The sequence below is a fragment of the Vanessa atalanta genome, chromosome 4 (assembly GCF_905147765.1).
Source record: "Vanessa atalanta chromosome 4, ilVanAtal1.2, whole genome shotgun sequence".
In the NCBI taxonomy this organism is placed as follows: Eukaryota; Metazoa; Arthropoda; class Insecta; order Lepidoptera; family Nymphalidae; genus Vanessa; species Vanessa atalanta.
The window spans coordinates 6778146-6801036 of record NC_061874.1 but is presented as its reverse complement, the minus strand read 5'-3'; the positions used below and the strand labels follow the sequence as shown (position 1 = coordinate 6801036).

At 33.2% G+C, this 22891-nt stretch overlaps 2 protein-coding genes across 4 annotated transcripts in view; one reads left to right on the top strand and one right to left on the bottom strand.

Moving 5' to 3' along the window:
- The window catches only part of LOC125077554 (teneurin-a), a 49150-nt gene extending 31626 nt beyond the window's left edge, over positions 1 to 17524 (top strand). For 2 of the 3 annotated variants that reach the window (XM_047689487.1, XM_047689485.1), the window contains 19 exons: positions 17 to 211; positions 299 to 508; positions 588 to 773; positions 874 to 1020; positions 1119 to 1326; positions 2837 to 2863; positions 6022 to 6141; positions 9664 to 9828; positions 10061 to 10235; positions 10352 to 10594; positions 11094 to 11321; positions 11432 to 11622; positions 11730 to 11965; positions 12065 to 12793; positions 12892 to 13295; positions 13381 to 15266; positions 15475 to 15628; positions 15727 to 16081; positions 16175 to 17524. In XM_047689487.1, the coding sequence (XP_047545443.1) occupies positions 17 to 211; positions 299 to 508; positions 588 to 773; positions 874 to 1020; positions 1119 to 1326; positions 2837 to 2863; positions 6022 to 6141; positions 9664 to 9828; positions 10061 to 10235; positions 10352 to 10594; positions 11094 to 11321; positions 11432 to 11622; positions 11730 to 11965; positions 12065 to 12793; positions 12892 to 13295; positions 13381 to 15266; positions 15475 to 15628; positions 15727 to 16081; positions 16175 to 17166 (6851 nt within the window). In that variant the 3' untranslated portion in view covers positions 17167 to 17524. The remainder of the gene's footprint in view (positions 1 to 16; positions 212 to 298; positions 509 to 587; positions 774 to 873; positions 1021 to 1118; positions 1327 to 2836; positions 2864 to 6021; positions 6142 to 9663; positions 9829 to 10060; positions 10236 to 10351; positions 10595 to 11093; positions 11322 to 11431; positions 11623 to 11729; positions 11966 to 12064; positions 12794 to 12891; positions 13296 to 13380; positions 15267 to 15474; positions 15629 to 15726; positions 16082 to 16174) is intronic. The other variant, XM_047689486.1, reaches the window with a different exon arrangement.
- A 4257-nt stretch (positions 17525 to 21781) lies between these two features.
- Positions 21782 to 22738, bottom strand: LOC125077977. The gene has a single exon (XM_047690112.1). The coding sequence runs from the start codon at positions 22736 to 22738 to the stop codon at positions 21782 to 21784; it is 957 nt and encodes a 318-aa protein (XP_047546068.1).
- Positions 22739 to 22891: the final 153 nt, after the last annotated feature.

Here is a 22891-nt window from a genome sequence, read left to right as displayed (position 1 = left end):
TACTTTAATTTTTTAGGTGTGTGTCCTGTTCTTTGCTCTGGTCATGGTGCTTATGCCGGCGGTATATGTCACTGTTCTGAAGGTTGGAAAGGGGCAGAATGTGATATTCCGGCACATGATTGTGAACCAGCTGATTGTTCTGGTCGGGGACAATGTATTGCTGGTCAATGTCATTGTAAAGCTGGTTGGAAAGGAGGAAAGTGTGATGAAGGTTATTATACATTTTAGAATATTTGAAATTTATATATTTAACTTAGTAGGTTTCAATACCGATAACAATAACTATATTCTTACACAGAGGATTGCCTGGACCCTACTTGTGGCGGTCACGGGTCGTGTGTCCGTGGTCGGTGTGTTTGTCGCGCTGGCTGGCGTGGCGCAGCTTGTTCAGAACGTGACGCACGTGTTCAACGATGCTTGCCCGCTTGCTCACAGAGAGGCGTATATGATTTAGATGCAGGAAGATGTGTATGTGATCCATTATATACAGGCGATGACTGCTCTCAAGGTAAATAATATATATACATGTATGTATCTAGAAAGAAATATTAAAAAGCATTATTTTAACAATAAAAAATATCTTATAGTGGTGTGTTCACTGGATTGTGGACCTCATGGAGTTTGTGCGGAGGGAGTTTGTCGCTGCGACGACGGATGGACGGGTTCATTATGTGATCAACGACCATGCGATACGCGTTGTCATGAACATGGCCAATGTAAAAACGGTACTTGCGTTTGCACCCAAGGTTGGAATGGGAGACACTGCACTTTACGTAAGTTTTCATTAGATAATTACAATATAATTATCAGAGCTTAAATTTGTTAAAATATTCCAAATTCAAAATTCAATGAACACCTTACTATAATATCTAGCTGGTTGTCCAAACGGCTGCTCTCGCCATGGTCAATGTTTGCTGGAAGACGGCGTCTATCGGTGTTCGTGCGCTGACGGCTGGGCTGGTACCGATTGCTCTATTGCACTTGAACTATCTTGCAGCGATAACGAGGATAATGATGAAGGTAAAGTAAATAATATGTACAAATTAACACAGATTTTTTAAAAGAACCCACCTCATGTAAATCGATTGGTCATTTGACATTGGCACTACGTTTTGAAGATGGCATGACGGACTGCTCGGACTCTGAATGCTGCAGTCGACCAGAATGTGCCGAACATATAATGTGTTTGGCCTCCAACGACCCCGTTGAAGTATTACTTCGTAAGCAGCCACCATCTGTCACCGCGTCATTCTACCAACGTGTTAAGTTTCTTATTGAAGAAAACTCTGTCCAGAGCTATGCCCACATGGATGAATATTCAGAAAGGTAAGTAATTAGTTTGTATAAAAAGACTGGGTAACACCAATTCACTTCATACGTGAAAGATATCGAAAGTTAATTTTATTCAAAACTTGTGTTAAAAGCGATATCTTTTACTCGACGATGGCTTAGGATTGACCTATCGGTTTTGCACAGTTATAAATTGATAATTTGCACTTACCAATATGAGTAGATCCGTATTATCATCTCCATACTTTGTAAATCCGTTAAGAACAAAAACTATGATGACATTATGTATTTAGGAACTAGCACCTTAACCAAAACGATTCCTTTTCATCTCCTCTAACCCCTCCAAGGATTTGGTGTGGTTATTTTTTATTTTATTACAAAATTGTTTACTACATTACTGTTATTTTCTCATCTGGTGGAAGTGTTTTGATTTTCCTATTTTTTTATTTTTTTGCGAAAGCAAATTTATTGATTTATTATTTGCAATCCCGGCATGGTTAATAATTTTTAACATAACTTAATGTTTATTTATATTTTTTTAACAATTTATGTTTTCACACCAGATCCGATGTGTTGTGTATTGTCTAATGTTTATTCCTTGTGTGTGTCTTACCCTACCTGTTTGTCTAATAAAAATAAAAGCGTCTATTAAATATAATAAATTAAATATATTTGAATTCAATCTCCTGAGCGCTCAAAGCTTTCGAACAGTTTTGTTTGTCTTTCGTCAAATATAGTAGATATTAAACTTACAGTCAGATATGGCTCAAATTATGATAGATTAATTAACGAAAATATTTTAAAATAAACATAACAATTAAACGATGATTAATAATTTTAGGTAGATTTTATAAATATTTTCTTTCATGATCTGAGTCCAACCAATTTAATAATTAAAAGAACTTTAATCTAAAAACTAACATACATCACGGTTCATTAAAAAAATATGATAAGATCTCTTATAACAACAGAATAAGACAAAGCAAAACTGAATAAAAAAATAAAAAAGTAGACAACCCACCTCGCTTTATATGCAAAAGCGCCTTAAAAGTTTGTTTGCATTAAAACACGAGCCGCTTAACTATTTTATTTGTGTTGGAAAGTCTGGAAGGGTTATATTGCGTTCTGGCATTTGTTTCGTTGGGCCTAAATAAATATAACACTTAAAACCTTTGCGCGCTCACCATCTAGCATGTACTTTTATTCCGTACTACCGTTCGTATAATAGTAAACTATCTTGGGGCAACCTACAGTTTTACTCGATTCAACTATTATATAAAGTAATGTTATAAACAAAAAAAAAATAGTGGTGGTGTTGTTCTAATGCAAACGGGCTTTATTTCTTAATCAGTACTGACATATGGGAACAATTTAAAACGATAATTTAAAGCAAGTGTTAAAACGCAAGGTAACCAGCGTAGACGAGCGCAATCGGCCGCACCGATTGCAAATCGGGGTGGGGTTGCACTGAGGGATGTAGGTATCTGTGTAGTAATCTGTCCTGTCTTTCTGTGTCCCTGTGCCGCCGTGTGTCCGCCACTCCTAGCGAGTTCTGGAATTCCTTTACACCATGGTAAGTGTCAGTCAGCCCGCCCTCGCCCCTCAGTGTTCAGTATCTGTTAACCTATTCCCTTTTGTTGCGATTCCTGCATATGTGTGTAATGCCAACGCCCGCCGCTTGCCTTCCAAAAGGCACGCGAACGGCGATACTAACGCTTTTCACTTTTCGTTTACTCCTTTGTCTGTATTCGTTTCATTCTCTATGTGTATGTAACATCTGTATGTCTGTCTTAAATGTTCTTTGTGGTTGCGACAAAGTCCTCGGATGCTTAATCGTAAATCACGTGACTGTAAGAACTCGTACCGTTTCAAATACTATTTGTCGCAACCACAATTGTATTTTTGTAATATTTGTTCTCGTCTACTGTGCTTCTATTATTGCTCACATATACTTATGATATACTTTTGTTATACTATAAAATCTTAGGAAAATCATTTACGCTTTCACGCAAAACGTTAAAAACACATTTTCTTAGGTGTAGGGCTGTAATATATACGAATCGAGACGCGAATATATGTCATTAATCGAGCAAATTTCAGCGAACACGCAAATTTAGCTTCGAATAAACTTACCCTTTTATGTGTTCCTTACCCTTTGTCTGCGTCTATCATCTGTTAACCAACCCCTTACCCTCTGCCCAAGCTCTTTATGTGTTTAGATCCTTAACCTGTAACTAATAAAAACACGAGTTGTTAATATACTTCGAGTACTTCACAGACGAGATGATAGCAACTTCGTCGACACTGTACATTAAAACCATTGCCTCCATCAACCGGTCACAAAGTTACAACATTTTAGTTTTAACGACAACGAAATTGGTGCAACATACTGATTAATCTTTCATATATCTTTTGTGTGTGTAATATACATGTTTTTTCCAGAGTGTAAACTATATATATAACATAAGCAAACATTGATTTTACTGGATATCTGTCGTTACTTGAAATCGTTTGAAGACTATATAAAATACAATTTATTCACCTCAAGTACTTATTTAAATATAATATTTTAACTAAAGGTTACCAGCACAATACGACTTGATTTTGATCAATGATAACACGAAATTTATTAATAATAACCATACAAGCAAATTAAAACTTAAAAAAAAAACAGTCTCGTTGACAAACTTTACTGAGTAAGTATATTTTATTATGTTCTGTACTGCATACGTTGTTCGCCATTAATATTTCAGAAAAATATAACATAACATACAATTTAAATATTTTATAAAATGTTACATTTCAGCTACAAATGGAATATCAACTAATAATCATTTATAGTTTTACTTATTTTTAAATATTTATAGCGTTATCACGAATGTAGAATACATTTTTTTAAATAATAAGTTTAATTTGTCGATTTTTTTTATCATTAACATAAAGTTTAAACATAATATTGACTTTCCACGTAGGAAATAAATCCTATTTTTGTCTCATAATCAAATCAAATCATTATAATTTTATAAACTTTAAGAAGTATACTACAATAATTATGAAATGTATTTATAATATTTGAAACATTCGATTAATATTTGAAGTCAAACAATTCCTACGTTTGTTTTCACAACATGTTTTACCAATTGATATTGAATAAGAGTTTTTTTCAAGCTTTGATTTAACTTCGCTTGTTCGTTAATGTCTGGGTGAAATGTAGGAATTCAATTCGAGGCCAGTTCGATTCCACCCATTGAGGTGAAATTGGAGAATTATAATCTTGTATATTTTTGTACATAGAATAAATTCAGGCTTGTGTTTAAAACGTAGACTTTTTCCAAGCTGGACACAATTGCACTTTTTACACTTTGGAAAAGTTAAGTATTATCATTTTTGAATTTTATATTGTATAATTTGCACCAATTTTTGTGTCATGAGATGGTACTTAACTTAACAACGTAGATATCAAATCCTGTTATATCAAAAATATTGACTATGGTCTGTGTGGCAGCTGTTACATGCATAATACCTACATACCTATCTAGTCAGATTTCCGTTTACATATAATTCTTTATTATTATTTTTTTATTCATAAATATGTATGTAAATGGAAGTTTCCTCTAGATATTTAGCTAATCCTGAAAAGAGAATGTGCAATGCTAATACTTCTTATATTATTTTTCAATTTTTATTTTCATACTTCACTTTCACAGATTTGATTGCAAGTTATAAAGCATTAGCACGATTACCTCGATATTTATTGAGGATGCGCATGCGGCGATATGATTCACATGAACCGTTAAAACTTCTTTAGTAAAAACAATTTTTTAATTCAACAACAAGACATTTTGCAATTCGTAATATTATTAAGACAATATTCGTAATATGTTTGTTAAAGTAGGTTTGTCTAGTCAATAAATAATTCTTTGTTATAATGTTTACAAAATATACTAGAATTATGATCTAGCGATCGTGTTAATGATGTCAAAGGTGCTAAAATGGTAGTGATTGAAATAAGTTACTTATTATATAAAAATGTACGTTGAAATATTTTCACATTTTGATTTCTACAAAAATAACTAGTAATGGTTTTTACTTTTATTACGTTAACGGTAAAACTTTTTTATTTAGTAATACAGCCGGACTAGTTAATAGACTGGTAAACGACGTATTTATTTTAGCAAAATATTAATAACTATTTTAATTGAGCCTTTCGAATGATGTAAATATTCCCTTAATTAAAAACAAAGTCAAATGCATATTTGAACAAAACTATTTTCCATATTTAAAATAAATTCACTATAATTAAACAGAGAAAAGTTTTCTAAATTATTAAAAATATCATACATACTAAATGTTACAATATTAGGACTAATGTTAGAGTTATTGTCGACAGGAATATATTATTTATTCGAAATAAAATATAAAAACATATAATGAACATCTTAAATATATTATTTCGTTATTGCAAAAGAGTAATTTAAATGATACGATATTTATCTGAAACTTATTTGATAATTAAAATAAATGAATGCATGATTTATATTTAAATCACTTAGGTTCTGAGATAGATCGTTATTTCTAATGAATACAAAAAAGTAACTTTATACAACGATGCATAAATGTACATAGGCAAGTAAGAACGGTTTATGGTAATTAAAGCATGTGAGTTGTGAATCATACCGCCGCTTGCGCTGTGCTCTGCCAACACGAACTGATAAGCGGTGTGATGTGCAGCCGAGTGTCGGTGATGCGGGGGCAGGTAGTGTCGCCGCAGGGGCTCGGCATCATCGGCATCAGGGTGTCCGTTGATCGTGAAGCGAGATTTGGATTCACTCTTACAAGACAAGGTGGATGGTAAGTACTATGAAATAATTATTTTGTTTTACTACTGATCTTGACAAACTTTGATTAAATTTGTTCGTATACTTAATTCCTGGGTTTCAATGAAACTTTGTTGGTTATACACAGAAAGATACATAGAATGCATTTTTATTACGGTTAATAGTTATATATATGCCAATGGAAATCAAACTATAACGATATCGCCGTGTTCAAAACAAGTATTTAAAAATAAAATTAATGGTTTCTTTGCGAATTAATTGCATGTAAGTCGTTCAACCCTTAATTCAAAGGAAGACAAGTCTGACGCCGCCAGGTGATGGTACACGTGCCGTCGTAAAGTACAAAGCACTTACACTCTATAATACATACATTAAACAAAGAGTGCAGCTTGCGTTGGGCCCGTTAACCTTCTCCTTTTATATGCAAATACAATATTTTTAGTAGAAATATTATTTAAGCATCAATAAATTAAAAAGTTTCATCGATTCTATTTATTTCAAAAATCAAATTTAATCCTTTTTTCAATAAATTATCATTATTTTATTATGAAGTAATAAAAAATGTATATTTTATATGAAATTAAAACATTTCGTGTTAATATTCCGCAATATTTCAATAAAACTTATAAAAGACAATTTGTAAGTTTAAATGTTAAAGTTATTAAATTTACGTTACGACTTTCTCGAATCGCGTGCCGTCCCGTATTTAAAGAAGAAATAACAAACGTTGTAAATATTTGATCTAAACAACCGTGTAGGCTGTAGAATTCGTTAATTTTCCGTTACGGTCATTACGAATTCCATACACTTAATCGAATTATATAACAGCAACTATACGGATAATACCCGTAATAATACACGATATGAAATTATTTTTAAATTAATATTTGTTTATCTTTATTTTTATGAGGCGTAATAACTACATTGTATGTATGGGCGTCCTTTTGAATGTAATTAAGCTGTAAAAGCGGCGTTTCGTTAAAATTTAACTTATTATGCCGGAGAATATGTTAGGGAGTTCATGAATATGCTAATATTTACCCTTGCTATAAAGCATGGCGAAGGTTTTACTTAAATCTTAATAAAAACAACAAGATTGTATCTGATTATATGGAAATGCATAAATGTTATTAAAAAAAAAACAGCTCAGAAAAACGTTCAATAATTTGCGTTAAGACTTTTTATTTATTTCTTTTTAATTGACTTTGTAATGATGATTATATTATTATGTTTAAAATGTTTTATGATATTATCTTTAGCATCAAACAGTTTCAACATACATAATTTATTTGCTTGTGTCATAATAGACCTCTCCCGTATGAACCCAGTTAGCGATTTTTACAAAAAAAATTTTTGAGTTATCGTGTAATTTTAAAAAGTACATACGTTTCTCATGTATGTTATGAGCTTAAAATAATATAACAAACTGTTACAATATCACCACAGGTGTAAGAATGTTATATATGTAACAACTTCATGTCTATAACTTTCAAATCTACGTCATGACGACTTAGATGCAAATATCGCTTTTAGTCTGACTTATAATAAGCACAATGTATTTGGTTTGCGCCTCTAGATATTTACTTCAATAAATTTGACAATACAAGGTCTGTGAGATCTACCGCCCTGGGCGATCGCCCCCTAGGAAAATGCGTTGGTGTGTCCCGTTATTAAAAATAATACCCCTTCACCAAATATTAAACATTTTACTAATAATGCTATCTTTATTTTATTTTATTAAAATGGAACGCAGTTGTTACTATATTATTTTTTCCATCTAAAAATATATCACCGTTAGTGCCATTGGCTTAAAAAGGTATATAGTTATATACATAAATATTTTGAATTTTTAAAAACTTTGTTTTAACCCTCACTCTATGAAAAATAAAAATTTTAAATCAAATTTGATTTATGTTGTGAATATTTATATAATTTTAACAGAAATATAAGTAAGTATAGGAAGAGAAAAAGTATAGGAAAAAAAAGAAGTATTACAAGTCTTTAGTTCCACGGCATAGATATGCGGTTTTAAAATTAACACTAATATAACCTTTAAACTTAATAAAATTAATATGACCTTAGTTATATATTCATAATATTTTTTTTGTAAACTATTATTTTAAGGGTTAATTCAATTTTATTTTATTCTAATTACAAAGACAATATTGTCGGGTAAAAGCTCATTGATGTTAAACGTATGGACTTAGGTAGCGACACGATGTATTAACATCCATATCGATAATAATATTGATTATTCTGAAACAGCAATAAACTTAGTATAAACACGAGAAGTGAAGATAAACTTGTAACACTAAGTTTCCAACTCCGCAAAGTCAATACATCCTCCCTAGGGGAAGATATTCATTTCTTTAATGAAATTCTGCAGAGACTTTGATCACTTAATAAATTCAAATCTTATGATAAAATAAAACCCCGACAAATATGTTTATTCCATACAAAATTATATAGCTAAAAAATCTATGTGGTTCTTCAGTCGTAGGTACAATCATGTTTTGAAAAATACTAATTATACCTATTCGAATGAAATGTATATTTATATTTGTATCAACTCTAATATTATAAGGTGAATCATAATTAGTTTGTAACAATTCATTTAATTAAAATATTTATTTAAATAAATAGTAATAACTAGCAACCAGCAGTTACTATCTGACCGGGAACTCAGAAAACTTATCACAATAATATAACCATTGCTTAGTGATAACCATAAAAAACATGGAAAAACACAAATCAGAGATCTTTCTATTAATTCTTAGATAAACAAAAAACGATCCATTTTATTACAAATACGCCGGTCACAAAATTTTCCTTATTCTCTTAATAATATAATAATTGGACCTATGTTTGTTCCATCTTAATAAGCGATATATTTGTTTCCTTTTTTAAACCAATTGGATAATTTTTTATACAATTTTTATAATTATTATGGCATTTTATTTAAAAAAAAAAACAAGGTATACGATCTAAACATTAAACGAAACATATTGTAATATATCCTAAGTGTAAAACTAAATCGTAAATTATATTCTTCAAAATTAAAGCTGAAATAAAAAGTATATAAAATAAATAGTAAAGTAATAATAAATAGTAATATTTTTTTTATATACTATTAGAATTGCTAAGCTGATTAAGTTTAAAAAACCGCGTGATTTTGCACAAATCTTTAAATGATTAAAAAGCATACATCGATTGACAATCGAATTAATATGATTCACCGTTTTTTGTTATATTATACGTCAAAGAATAACGTATGGGAATCTATATACCTGGGAATCTATTACATAATATAACTTTGATTTTGAACATATGACCTTCTTATTATGAAATAATTAAGAATTAACCACTATTAAACTTAATTAAAGTAAACCAATACACCGTGTGTTTCACGATATAATACTACACGATATAATAAAATTATCCTTAACCCAGTTCAAAAAAAAAATACCAAATACAAGTACAAGACACGTCGTCATAAGTTCTTCCGTAGTTATTTTTCACCTTCGCAACTTTCTAGGTTCGACGTGTTGGTGAATGGTGGAGGTGCAGTTACGCTGCAGTTCCAGAGATCACCGTTCAAGCCACTTCGGAAGACTGTCTTCGTGCCATGGAATCAAATAGTTGTATTACCACCAGTACAAATGGAGCTAAGCGATGACAGTATCAAAGTACCTACGCCGAGGTAGGCATAAATTACAAAAATTGCTCAAACTTTCCTTTTAAAATTAACCTATTCATATTTCCATGTTTACAGATTCTCGGAAAAAATAGTCCTATATATTCTTGTATCAAATAGAACATTAAATTAATTAATATATATTTTTTTATTTTTCAAGTTTTACTGCTTATAAGCCCCGTAAAAAGTTAGAGAAAACTGTTACATAAAATTAACTCTTTCTTGAACCCTACTTCAGAGCACCACCTCGTTTGGATTGGTCACCTATGCCACAATGGTGGGAATCGGAGATTCCGCCATGTAGTGCGCACGATCACGAACGCCTAAGACCTGAAGTAGTCGCTATGCCAGCGCTTGCTGCACCAGCCGTGTCATCTCCCACGACATCGACCGTCATATATCCTGAGGCGCAGGTGAACAATTAAGACTTTACTTACTTTTAAGCATTTAATATTCATTTACTTCAGGTGTTTATAGTATTTCAAGACCTTTTTTGTAGTTTAGACGTTGAATAAAATATTTTTTACAGATTGTAAGCGAATCTATTGGAATACCAGGCTCATCGGTAAAGCTAACTTATCGCTCATCACAAGCAGCTGGATACTTATCTTGTGTACACATCCAATTGACCCGAAGAGTGGTACCGGCCTCTCTCACTCGAGTTCATGTGCGCGTCGAAATTGAGGGCTCTCTACATACTCACACGTACGAAGCGGATCCTGACTTGACTCATATATTTGCTTGGAATAAGAGAAATGTTTATAAACAGAAGGTAAAGTATTTTTTATCATAAATAAAGAAATTTAGAAAATAATAAAACTAACATAAAACCAACAATCGTAGCTTATTTTCTAATCTAATACATTATTTATATACGAACTAAAAAACAATATAAATAAGCAGCCCGTAAATGTCCCACTGCTGGGATAAAGGCCTCCTCTCCCTTTGAGGAGAAGGTTTGGAGCATATTCCACCACGCTGCTCCAATGCGGGTTGGCGGAATACACATGTGGCTGAATTTCGTTGAAATTAGACACATGCAGGTTTCCTCACGATGTTTTCCTTCACCGCCGAGCACGAGATGAATTATAAACACAAATTAAGCACATGAAATTCAGTGGTGCCTGCCTGGGTTTGAACCCGAAATCATCGGTTAAGATGCACGCGTTCTAATCACTGGGCCATCTCGGCTATACAAACAATATATTCAATTAATTAATTGGATTATTTGGAGTAATCGCAAATTAAATGTTTATTATTATTTTCATTAGGTATACGGCCAGGCTCAAGCCAAAATCTCTATCGGCTATGAATACACATCATGTTCAGCGGTTGTGTGGGAAACACAAACAGCGACATTAACTGGATTTGACGTTGATATTTCTGATATCGGTGGATGGGGTCTGGATATACATCATCATTATAATTTTCATGAAGGCATACTACAGAAAGGAGATGGTGCCTTATTACATCTGAAGCAGTATCCAAGAACTGTTCAGGTATTATTAAAACTAAATTGAAACGAAAATATAATCCGATGTTTTATTTAATTTATCGAATTAAATGATCATTAAAATGATCTTAATTAAAATGTTAATATTGCTTCTAGGTTGTAATGGGCACAGGGCTACAAAGATCCTTAAATTGCCCTGATCATTGTAATGGAAAAGCGGCTGATTCGCGACTTTTAACACCAACTGCACTCACTTCTGGACCCGATGGATCTCTGTATGTCGGAGACTTTAATCTTGTGCGTCGGATTACTCCGGAAGGTGTGGTTACCACCGTACTTCAACTGGAGTAAGTTACTTCTACATATACTTTATATAAAATACACAAAACATTTTGTTACTGCTTTAAATATTATTTAATTTATTTTGTTAATATGTTCTTTTCTGTGATTTTAGAACAACACAAGTTGCATATCAATACTACATCTGCATATCTCCAGCAGATGGATATCTTTACATATCAGATTCAGAAAGGCATCAAGTACGAAGAGTTGTAGTTCTAGACAAAGTTCGAGACCCAGCAATGAATTCCGAACCTATTGTCGGAAATGGTGACCGCTGTGTACCAGGAGACGATTCAAATTGCGGTGACGAAGGACCTGCTATTAATGCAAAGTTGGCCCACCCGAAAGGTAGATAAGATTATTAAATTATTATTTTAAAATATTGTCATGACATGAAATATTGACTTTTACTCAATGCTGAATTTTATAACTTTATTTAATTTATAGGTCTTGCTATAGCAGCAGATAGAACAATGTACATCGCAGATGGAACTAACATACGTGCTGTTGATCCAAGTGGAATCATCCACACTCTTGTCGGACATCATGGGCATCACAATCATTGGTCACCCGTACCTTGCCGTGGAGCTATACCACCATATGAAGCTCAGCTACAATGGCCCACTGGCGTTGCTTTATCGCCTTTAGATGGATCTTTGTATTTTATAGATGATAGAATCATTTTGAAACTAACTGTTGACATGAAAATAAAGGTAGTTGCTGGCCAACCATCTCATTGTCGACTAGGAAGTGACGGTAAACCGATCGTTAAGCCATCAAACAGAACAAATACTGACTTTAGGGAAGATTCTAGTTTAGGCACTATTCTAGCCATAGCATTTGCACCTAGTGGCATTCTATACGTCGCAGAATCCGATGCTAAAAAAACAAACACGATAAAGACAATTGATCCATCTGGAAAAATTTTGCATTTTGCCGGAAAGGTACAAGAAAACTTTAAAGAACTTAGTTGTGAATGTAATACTTCAATTTCGGCAACCGTTGTCCCTGTAAATATTCGTGAAGAAGGTGCAGGATGCCCTTGTCGATTAAGCGTTGCAGTAGGAGATGAACCGCCGACGAATACTGAAACATTACTATCATCGAATGCAAAGTTCCAGACAATATCTGCCTTGGCAGTCACGCCAGATGGCGTCCTAAACGTAGTTGACCAAGGTAAAAATTCAATAAATTATGATAACGTTGCGATAATTATTTATTTATTTTTATATTTTAAATACTTTTATTAATATATTTGTGTTGTATGTAAACAGGTTCACTTCATATTTTGGCACTGAAACATTACTTACCCTCTCATGATGAAAATGGAGAATTCCGAATACCTTATCCACCTACGTCAGAAATTTACGTTTTCAATCGTTATGGACAACATATTACGACAAAGGACTTAACTTCAGGAAAGACAAGATATTCATTTTTGTATTCTAAAAATACTAGTTTTGGAAAATTATCAACCGTTACTGATGCATCGGGTAATAAAATTCAATTATTGAGGGATTATAGCAATATTGTTAGTTCAATCGAAAATACACAAGACCATAAACTCGAACTAAAGGTGTCTGGAATTGGCTATTTGACAAAAATTACAGAAAAGGGAACATCAGAAATAGAATTAGATTATGACGCTAATACGGGATTACTCAATAGTCGTTCAGGGGTATGTATTTTTATTTAAATTAATATTCGTTTTTAAACAAAATATTGCTTAAATTAATTTTAAAACCTATTTATTTGTTTTACAGGCTGGTGATACAGTTATTTACAATTATGACGAACTCGGAAGAGTTACAAAAATTATCATGCCTTCAGGAGAACAAGTTCATATAACCTCAGGTCTTGCTAAAAACTACGGTCTTGCAGTTACTGTATCAAATCCCACGAGTAATATTCCAGTAGGCGTATCCAAGAAATGTGAATACGTGTTGCACGGACAATCTTTTAAACAAATTACTATTAACAACGGAAAACAAATAACAGAAGGACGCATTTTTACAAACAATACTTTAGTCATTGATACTCCGTGGTCAGGTAAATTTGAAAGCGTAGCCGCTGCAAAACACCCATTGCTTGAAGCCGCTTTACCAATTGAAGCTGAAATGTTACACATGTGGTCACACCAAACAACAACCTTTGGTGATGGATTGATAAATAATATGTATTCATTGTATACATTAGTAGGTGATGTAAGAAACCCACAACAAACACTTAATCGTGAAATATGGGTTAACGATTCGAGAGTTCTTATTATTGAATTCGATCAGTTTAAAAGCAAAGAAACGTTCTTTAATGCAGATCGAATACCTCTGTTTACAATCGCCTATGATGTGGCTGGCTTACCATTATCTTTCACACCTCATGGCGCTGGAGTACCTCTCAACATTTCGTACGACAGATTCTATAGAATAAATGGCTGGAAATGGGGTGTTAGTGAAGAGTCATATAGTTATGACCCCCACGGAATGCTTTCAGAAATAACAAGCCCTCAAGATGGTACTAAATTTATTTATTATAATGAAGGAAATCTTGTTTCCAAAATTACTTTAGCAAGCCAGAGACATTTCAAATATTCATACGATGGAGGCGGTGGACTGACTCATGTTATTCTGCCATCTGGATCAAACCATTCATTTAGCGTTCAGCCATCTATTGGATTTCTGCGCGTTACATACACGCCCCCAGGGTCTGCGAAGAAATATTTGCAACACTATTCTCATACGGGAGAACTTCTACAAACAGTTTTCCCAGGTGACGGTGCTCGTATAATATACCGTTATTTCACAACGAATAAAATATCTGAAGTTGTTCATGGTGACGGTCAAACACAAATTCACTATTCAGAGAACAGTGGGCTACCATCTGAAATATTACATGTGGATCGGGATGTTGATTATCGCTGGGAATCTACCTACGCAGGTGGTTTACTTGTAGAAGAAAGACTTGATTATGGAGCTAAAACCGGTTTAAGTAACGCAAAGATAATATATGAATATGACAATAACTACAGGATAACATCAGTGCAAGGCCGCATTGGTGGTCAAACTCTCATTCCTCATCATATTATTTATAATATTAAAACAGGTGCCCCTGAAATTTTAGGACAATTTACAGTTTCTAAACAGAAATGGAATGAAACCTCTGTCTATGACGGCATTGCAATGTTCTCTAGAACATTAAACGAACAGTTCCTTGAAAAAGAAATCGCTGTTAACATTCATAGGATGGAAGTATTCAGAATGGAATTTGCTTATGACAGACATGGTAGAATATCACAAACGCGGACACACACTAGAAATGTTGGAGTTAACACTTACACAAACGTAAAGAATTATACGTGGGATTGTGATGGTCAATTAACTGGGGTAGAAGCGCAAGAACCATGGGGCTTTAGATACGATGATAATGGAAACATGTTATCATTAACATACAGGGGAAATACTATACCAATGGAGTACAATGATATGGATCGCATCATTAAATTCGGTGAAGGTCAATATCGTTATGATAGCCGAGGACTTGTTTCTCAAAACGCAAGGGAAGAGAGATTCCAGTATAACGCAAAGGGCTTACTGATACGGGCAACAAAGCGAGGAAGATTTGACGTCCGATACTATTATGACCATCTTGACAGGTAAAGTTACGGTTAAAATATTTTTTTATTTCACAAAATTATCTCATTTTCTTTTTATATTTATATATTTTAAAGAGCAATTTAAGGCCCTGTTCTGTTGTCGGCCATAAGTAGGGGCGTGATATTACATAGTATAGTATAGGATTATATTATATAGTATAGTATAGGATTGCAAATAAATAATCATTAATATATTGGTATTTTTCAGACTTTCCACCAGAAAAGATAATTTCGGAAACGTGACCCAATTTTTCTACACAAATAAAGTAAAACCTCATGAAGTCAGTCACATTTACTCACCACGCGAAAACCGATTTATGACACTTGTTTACGATGACAGAGGTCATCTCATTTATACCCAGGTAAAATAAAATAAATTATAATAATATGCTTAATATGCATTAAAATTTATGCATATTCCAATTAAAGTAAAACATGCTAATTTTCATTTCAATTTTAGGTTGCTCGTCATAAGTATTATATTGCTACTGATCAATGTGGAACTCCAGTAATGGTATTTAATCAATATGGAGAAGGCATTCGCGAAATAATGAGATCACCTTATGGGCATATTGTTTATGACTCCAATCCATACTTATACCTACCCGTAGACTTTTGTGGTGGTCTACTAGATCAAGTTACATCGCTTGTCCATATGGCAAACGGAAAAGTTTATGATCCTCTTATTGGACAATGGATGTCGCCGCTTTGGGAAAATCTTATAGAAAGAATACACAACCCTACTCAGCTTCATCTGTATAGATTTAATGGAAATGATCCTATTAATGTGCGACCACAAAACAAAAAACCAGCAGGTAATTTTTATTTATCTTTACTTGATTTTGAGAACCATAATTTTTACCATTACTCAAAAGTCACAATTCTAATAAATTTTTTTTGCTCTATAGATCATTTATCTTGGCTGGCCTTACTGGGTTACGATACCAAAAGCCTAGCACCTCAACTATACCCAGATGAACTGCCTGGTGGTTCAATATTACCAAGCATACCTCGCGGTCGCCCGGTTTGGGGCACTGCTCCAGTTGATGGTGGACCAGGAGTTCCTTCTGCTATGTCTTTACTACCGAGCGTCACGATCGAATCCGGATTTTTATCACATATGTCTAACAAGAGAATAGCTGATTTTAGAAGCCTTTCTATACCAGCTATGTCTGCATTAAAATCCGATGCTCTCAACCTTGCACCTAAAAGAATCGGTTCGGATTCGGAACCACCTTTCGGACGCGGTATACTAATATCACGGAACTCACGAGGTCGTGCAGTAGTTACTACTGTACCCTCTGCTAACGCCATTTATAGAGACGTGTATACGTCTGTATTCAATCGCTCACATCTATTACCGTTTTCTTTCGTCGTTCACGGGGACCAGCAAGATGTGTTCTACTTTGTAAAAGAGGACACATGGCGTGCAGCTGACGACAAACAACAACTCAAACGTATGCAAGGAAAATTAAACGTCACCTTCCACGAAGTGGCCGAAGGTGGCCGATCCTACGCCGACGTTAAGATACATGGACAAACGAGCATTGTAAATCTACGTTACGGTACCAGTGCCGAAAGAGAGAAGCAACGTTTGTTGCACCACGCGCGAGCATCCGCTATTCGAAAAGCTTGGCACCGAGAGCGTGAGGCCTTACGCGCAGGTCTTGGTGGTTCGCTCGACTGGTCGGCGGCGGAGTTGGACGAGATACAGAAGGCGGGATCTGCTGCAGGCTACGAGGGCGAGTACGTGCACGACGTGGCGCGCTACCCAGAGCTGGCCGAGGATCCGTACAACGTGCGCTTCGTGAAGAAGCGGTCGGACCGCGCGGAGAGGCGGCGACGGAAGCGCGAAGACTGCCGCGCGCCGTGGTGGCTCGCCTGGGACGACCTCTGCTAGTGACGTGTCGCCATCCATATGCCAAATCGTGTGAATGTAAATCGATGTGTGTGACTGGTGATGGACGATCGTGTGTATGAATGGAATATATTTTGTAAATAGTCTCTATTAATTGTTAATTGTTGATGTATGTATGTACGGTAGATGCGAATCCCTATCGCTGTGTAAATATTAAATTTTAATTTGCAGGGAGAGAATGGACCTTTTGAGAGGACTGATATAAAATAAATGTAATGTATGTAAAAATAAGACGATCTATGTGAATATGAAATTATTTATACTTATTTATCGGTAAAAAGCTTCAATTGTGTCCAATGTTCTTATAAAATTTAGATGAAGACTATTTGAAAGAATAATAAAAAAGCATACTTTTTTAACCAAATCAATGTGTCGTTTTAAATATATCCTTGACCTTTAACTAAACAGACAAAAATAGCATGCAAAACAAATTATTTTCTGATGGTACTATTTTAAAACATTCCTATTTTTATAATAATACATATATTCATATGTATATTATTAATAATTGAGAAAAAAGTGCAAGTCAAAATTAAACTAGTATGTTATACCCTGCACGAGTTATCTTGATATTTTTGACAAATGTAAATTTTTCTGATCGACATAACTTTGCAATGATGAACATATTATTTTGTAAAAATATTAAAAAATACATATAACACAAAAGTCTCTAAAGATTCAAGCGTCATCCGAAAATTTTAAGACTTTTTATTACTTCAAAGTAAAATTTAAATAGAATCACTGAAAATAGACGCTTGTACAATGTTACATCGGTCGGACGGATGAGACGCGAATAACAGGCAGTAACTGTCACAAATATCGATTACAAAAAATCATTGGTAAAGTTTTTGGATGGGGTCTCTTTGGCTGATATAACTCTTTTTAGAAAAATAAGGTAAAAAAATATTGAATTCTAATTTGAATTACGCAATCATTTATGTCTAGTGCAATAGAGAATTATACACATAATACACCCACACCATCTCGTCACAGTTACAAGTGTTTTAAAACGTTACTTTATGGACTACTAGGTAATTTCGGTTTTCCATCACTTGCCCGTCTGTCAAAAAGATCATGCTAACTTGTACAGGGTATAATTGATTGATACGTACTTTATATTTTAATATTGATTTTTTTTTTCAAATATATCATCAATATTTTTATCAGAATGTCATTAATTATATCAAAATATTTTAATAACCAATATAAAATTACACAACTATCTATATAATCATATTATTTTATTACTTATGGTTGTTTACAATCATTTATTTATTTATTTATTTATTAAGACAAACACAACAGGTTACAATCACATAGAGAATATTTCTTAAGCATTAATAGTGTCGAACAGATTATAACCCTAAGGGTGCATGCACAACATGACGGGATTGCCAATTATTACAGTTAACAAATTCCAATACAGGGGATAACTATGTATTAGTACTAAACAATAACAACAGTAGGAATATCAAGAACATAATAAAATTAAATTACATGGACTAAACAAAAAAAGACAAAAATAAAATATTAAAATTGATATTCAATGAAGTTACACGAATTAAATTTACAAGAAGAAAATAAATAAATGGTATAATAAACAATTTTGGTTTGAATTTACGAAAAAGACAAAAAAATATAATCGTTAATAACTACAATTTTTTAAGTTTACAAATTGCATTTTTAAAATAGACATTTTTTACAATTTTTACAAAGGACGCTTGGTTTATATTAAAAATATCAATTTCATGATTATTATTATTAGTTATTTCGTTATAAAGGCGGCACATTCTGATAACTGGATTATAAAAAGAGGTATTGTTTTTAAAAACTTGTAAAGAAAATGTTTTTGGCTTGCGGCAGTTGTACCTCGTATTAATATTTATGCTCGCGAGCAAAGCAGAAGAATCTAAATTTGAATGTATGATTTTGTGAAGTGTAATCAAGTCCTGCTGCTGTCGACGAGTACTTAATGGGGTCATTTTGAATTTTATTAGACGATCTTTGTAGCTTTTGATTTGTCTATGGAGATTGTTTCGATAAGTTAATACTTTTAGAAACTTTCGTTGTATTTTTTCAATTCTATCTGAATGCACATAGTAAGAAGGAGACCAAACCACGGCACAGTACTCCAGGATGCTCCGAACTAAGGTGTTATACAATGAAATAATAGCATTAGATTCTTTGAAGGATTTTGTTGTACGTATTATGAAACCCAAATTTTTATAAGCTTTGGTTGTAATATTATTATAATGATCGCGAAAAGTTAATTGGTCATCAAAAAGTATTCCAAGATCTTTAGCTACTGATTGTCGAGCAATTGCCTGGCCCTGCAGTTTGTACTCAAAAGATATTTTATGACGTTTTTTTGTAAAAGATATAACAAAGCATTTTTTAATATTTAAGTTCATTTTATTTACTTGACACCATTTGGACAGAGTAGTAAGGTCATTTTGTAGATTTACACAGTCAAGATAATTAGTAATGACGTTAAATATTTTTAAATCGTCCGCATATAGTAAAGAGGGTGAAGTTAACTCATTAATGAGATCATTTATAAATACGTTAAAGAAAAGGGGCCCCAAATGTGAACCTTGGGGCACACCTGATTTAATAATAACCGGTGACGATAATAGACCTTTTAGTCGTACTAATTGATTTCTATTTAATAGATACGATTTTACCCATCTAAACAAGCAACCATGAATACCATACAGTTTTAATTTTTCCAGCAAAATTTTGTGATTAACTTTATCGAAAGCCTTGCTAAAATCTGTGTAAATTGAATCTACTTGATCTTTTTTCGCAAAAGCATTACATAAGAAATTTTTATATTCTAATAGATTGGTGTTAGTAGATTTGCCCTTAATAAAGCCATGCTGGTTTTGGAATAAGGAAGGACTAATGTGACGGTACAAATACTTGTAAACCGAAGCTTCAAATACTTTAGCCATACCTGATAGAATGCTTATTGGTCTATAATTTGCACAGTCTGATTTATCGCCAGATTTATGGATTGGGGCTAAATGTGCCGTTTTCCAAACTGAAGGAAATTTACCGGAATAAAGAGATTTGTTACAAATTAAATACAACGGCAAGGACAGTTCAACAGCACATTTTTTTAGAAAATATGGAGGAATTCCATCGGGACCCGAGCTTTTGTTAGGGTCCAAATTTTTTAAAGCCAAAAAAAATCTCTTTTTGTGTGACATGAATTGAACTTAGAGTCGAATTGTAGTTAGCTTCAAAGTTTGTTTCTAAATTAGAATAAATATCTAGAGACTCATCAAATACAGAACTAAAGTACCTAGAGAACAGTTCACAGCACTCCTGGGCATCTGTTGTATCCAAATCTTTATAATACATGTTTTGCGGTAAATCGTATGTATTCTTTTTATTATTTACATATCTATAAAATGCTTTAATATTATGTATTACTGATTTTTCTGTAAAGGATAGGTAGTTGTCAAAAGATAGTTTTGTTAATTTATTGCATCTAGCGCGTAACATCGAAAAAGTATCATAATCACGAGGATTGTTGTGCAGTTTAAAGCGACGATGGTATTTGTTTTTTTCAGCTAAACACTTTATGAGTGATTTTTTAAACCAGCTCGGGTGGTTATAGTTAGATGATTTCTTAACGGTAGGAGTGCATTTTTTTATTATTTCATTAAGCTTCATATAGAACACATCCACAACTATATCTATGTCTTTATCCTCGACCAAGCTATACCAATCAATCTGGTTTAACAATTCTTGTACCTTAGTAAAATTGCATTTGTAAAAATTATAGTAGGATTGATTATTTGTTTTATTACTTTTAAAAATTTTAATATCTGTAATAAGTATCTGTAATGGGGGATGGTAATTGTCCATGCGTACAAGTGGATCAGCATTTTCAACAACAATATTATCAATAGAACACAAAACAAGATCTAGTTGTCGATTAATTTTGTTAGGGATAAAGTTAAATTGAGAAAGATTACATATCGCTAGTGATTCAAGAAGTATTGATGACTTAAAGTCTAAAGATGTTGTACTAGTAGGTGTAAGTTTATTGTTTAATTCACAGCGTGACCAAGAAAGAGTCGGGATGTTAAAATCTCCTATAATAAGGTTAATGTCGTTAGTTCCAGCTAGTAAAATATTTTTATGCATATTATCAAAAAAACATTTATAATGATATGTTGACAAATCAGGAGGTAAGTAGCATACACATAGATTTATTTTTAATTTATTGTTTGGCAATACGATGCTTAACCAAATATCTTCAATAGGACTTTCCCAATTTACTCGTCGAACTACATTTATTTCCTTATTGACTGCTATCAGAACGCCACCGCCTTCATTTTTATTAATGCATGTACTTGAACGGTCACGTCTAAATATAAAATATCGATCATCCAATAATTCATTATCATAAATACAGGAATTCAGATTAGTTTCAGTTAAACAAATTAAGTCGTAACAGTTAGTAAGTGAATTAAGATAAAGATCTTTTATTTTTGATCGAATTCTGTTGACGTTTTGATAATATATTAACATAATTTAATTGAAATCAACCAAAGTTATAAACCAACAGTTCAATATAGAATAACTATGTTAGTTTTTTTAAGTCCTCGATGTTCTTTATCAATAATGCTGGGGATTGCTCATTTTTTCTTGTATAAACGCGATCGTTTCTCACCCATACAAACGTATAAGAACGTTCTTTAGCCATTTTCCTAGTAGCAGCATGAACAATTTTGCATTCCGGGGATAAGTGTTCAGCCAAAAATATATTTTTCTTATCACCAGGAATTTGCAAGTCTGATGTATTGAGTGAACTCGATTTGTTCGTTTTATTGTATCTTCTAAACGCTGATATGAGTACGTCACGATGCCGCTCAGAGGGCAGCGTAACAAGTATGTTACGGGGACGGTCTGAGGACGCATTCAACTTGGAGACCCGACGAAAGGCACATATGTCACTCTCTGTAATTGGTGCCTTGACCACTTCGCAGATTTTTTTGATTATGCCCAGTATATTTTCGTTTCTTTTCTCAGGGATGAGGTGAATTTCGATGTTACGGCTTCTTGACGATTTCTCTAAAATGGCCAGTCTCCGACTTGCATCATTGACATCAGACTTTAATTTTGTATTTTCTTCTTGAAGTGTGTGGACGGTTTTTCTTAAAGTTTTCACGTCGTCTTTTAAAGAATTTTGTTCTGCAGCAATAAATTCCAGTGATTGAGTGAATTCCGATTTTAGTCTTTCAACAGCAAGAGAAAATTCTTTTTTAAAATCCGATAGTAAAGTGTTTCTGATTTGTTCAATTTTAGAGTCAAGTAACATACCAAATTGTTCATACGGAATTGCGTTAGTTGAAGTCGTCGGAAATGAGTTGTTGTCAAATACAGATTCTTCATTTACACGCATAACAGTACCTTCTCCCGATACGCAAGCGTCTGAGTTGGGTAATAGGTCTTCGCAGGACATGTTCGCATCCTCGAGCAAAGATTCAAATTGATTGCGCACTGGTGTATTGTCATTTTTACGACGAGTGACATTCATACAGGACACAACCAAGTGCGTTTTATTTTTTGAAAATGCTTGTGATTTAATAATAAAACAAAAGCTTGTGTAAAAGTTATTTATTCGAAACGTCAATCTCTGAACAACGTACTCGAGTTAATTTTTACAATATCAATTTATACATAAATCCAA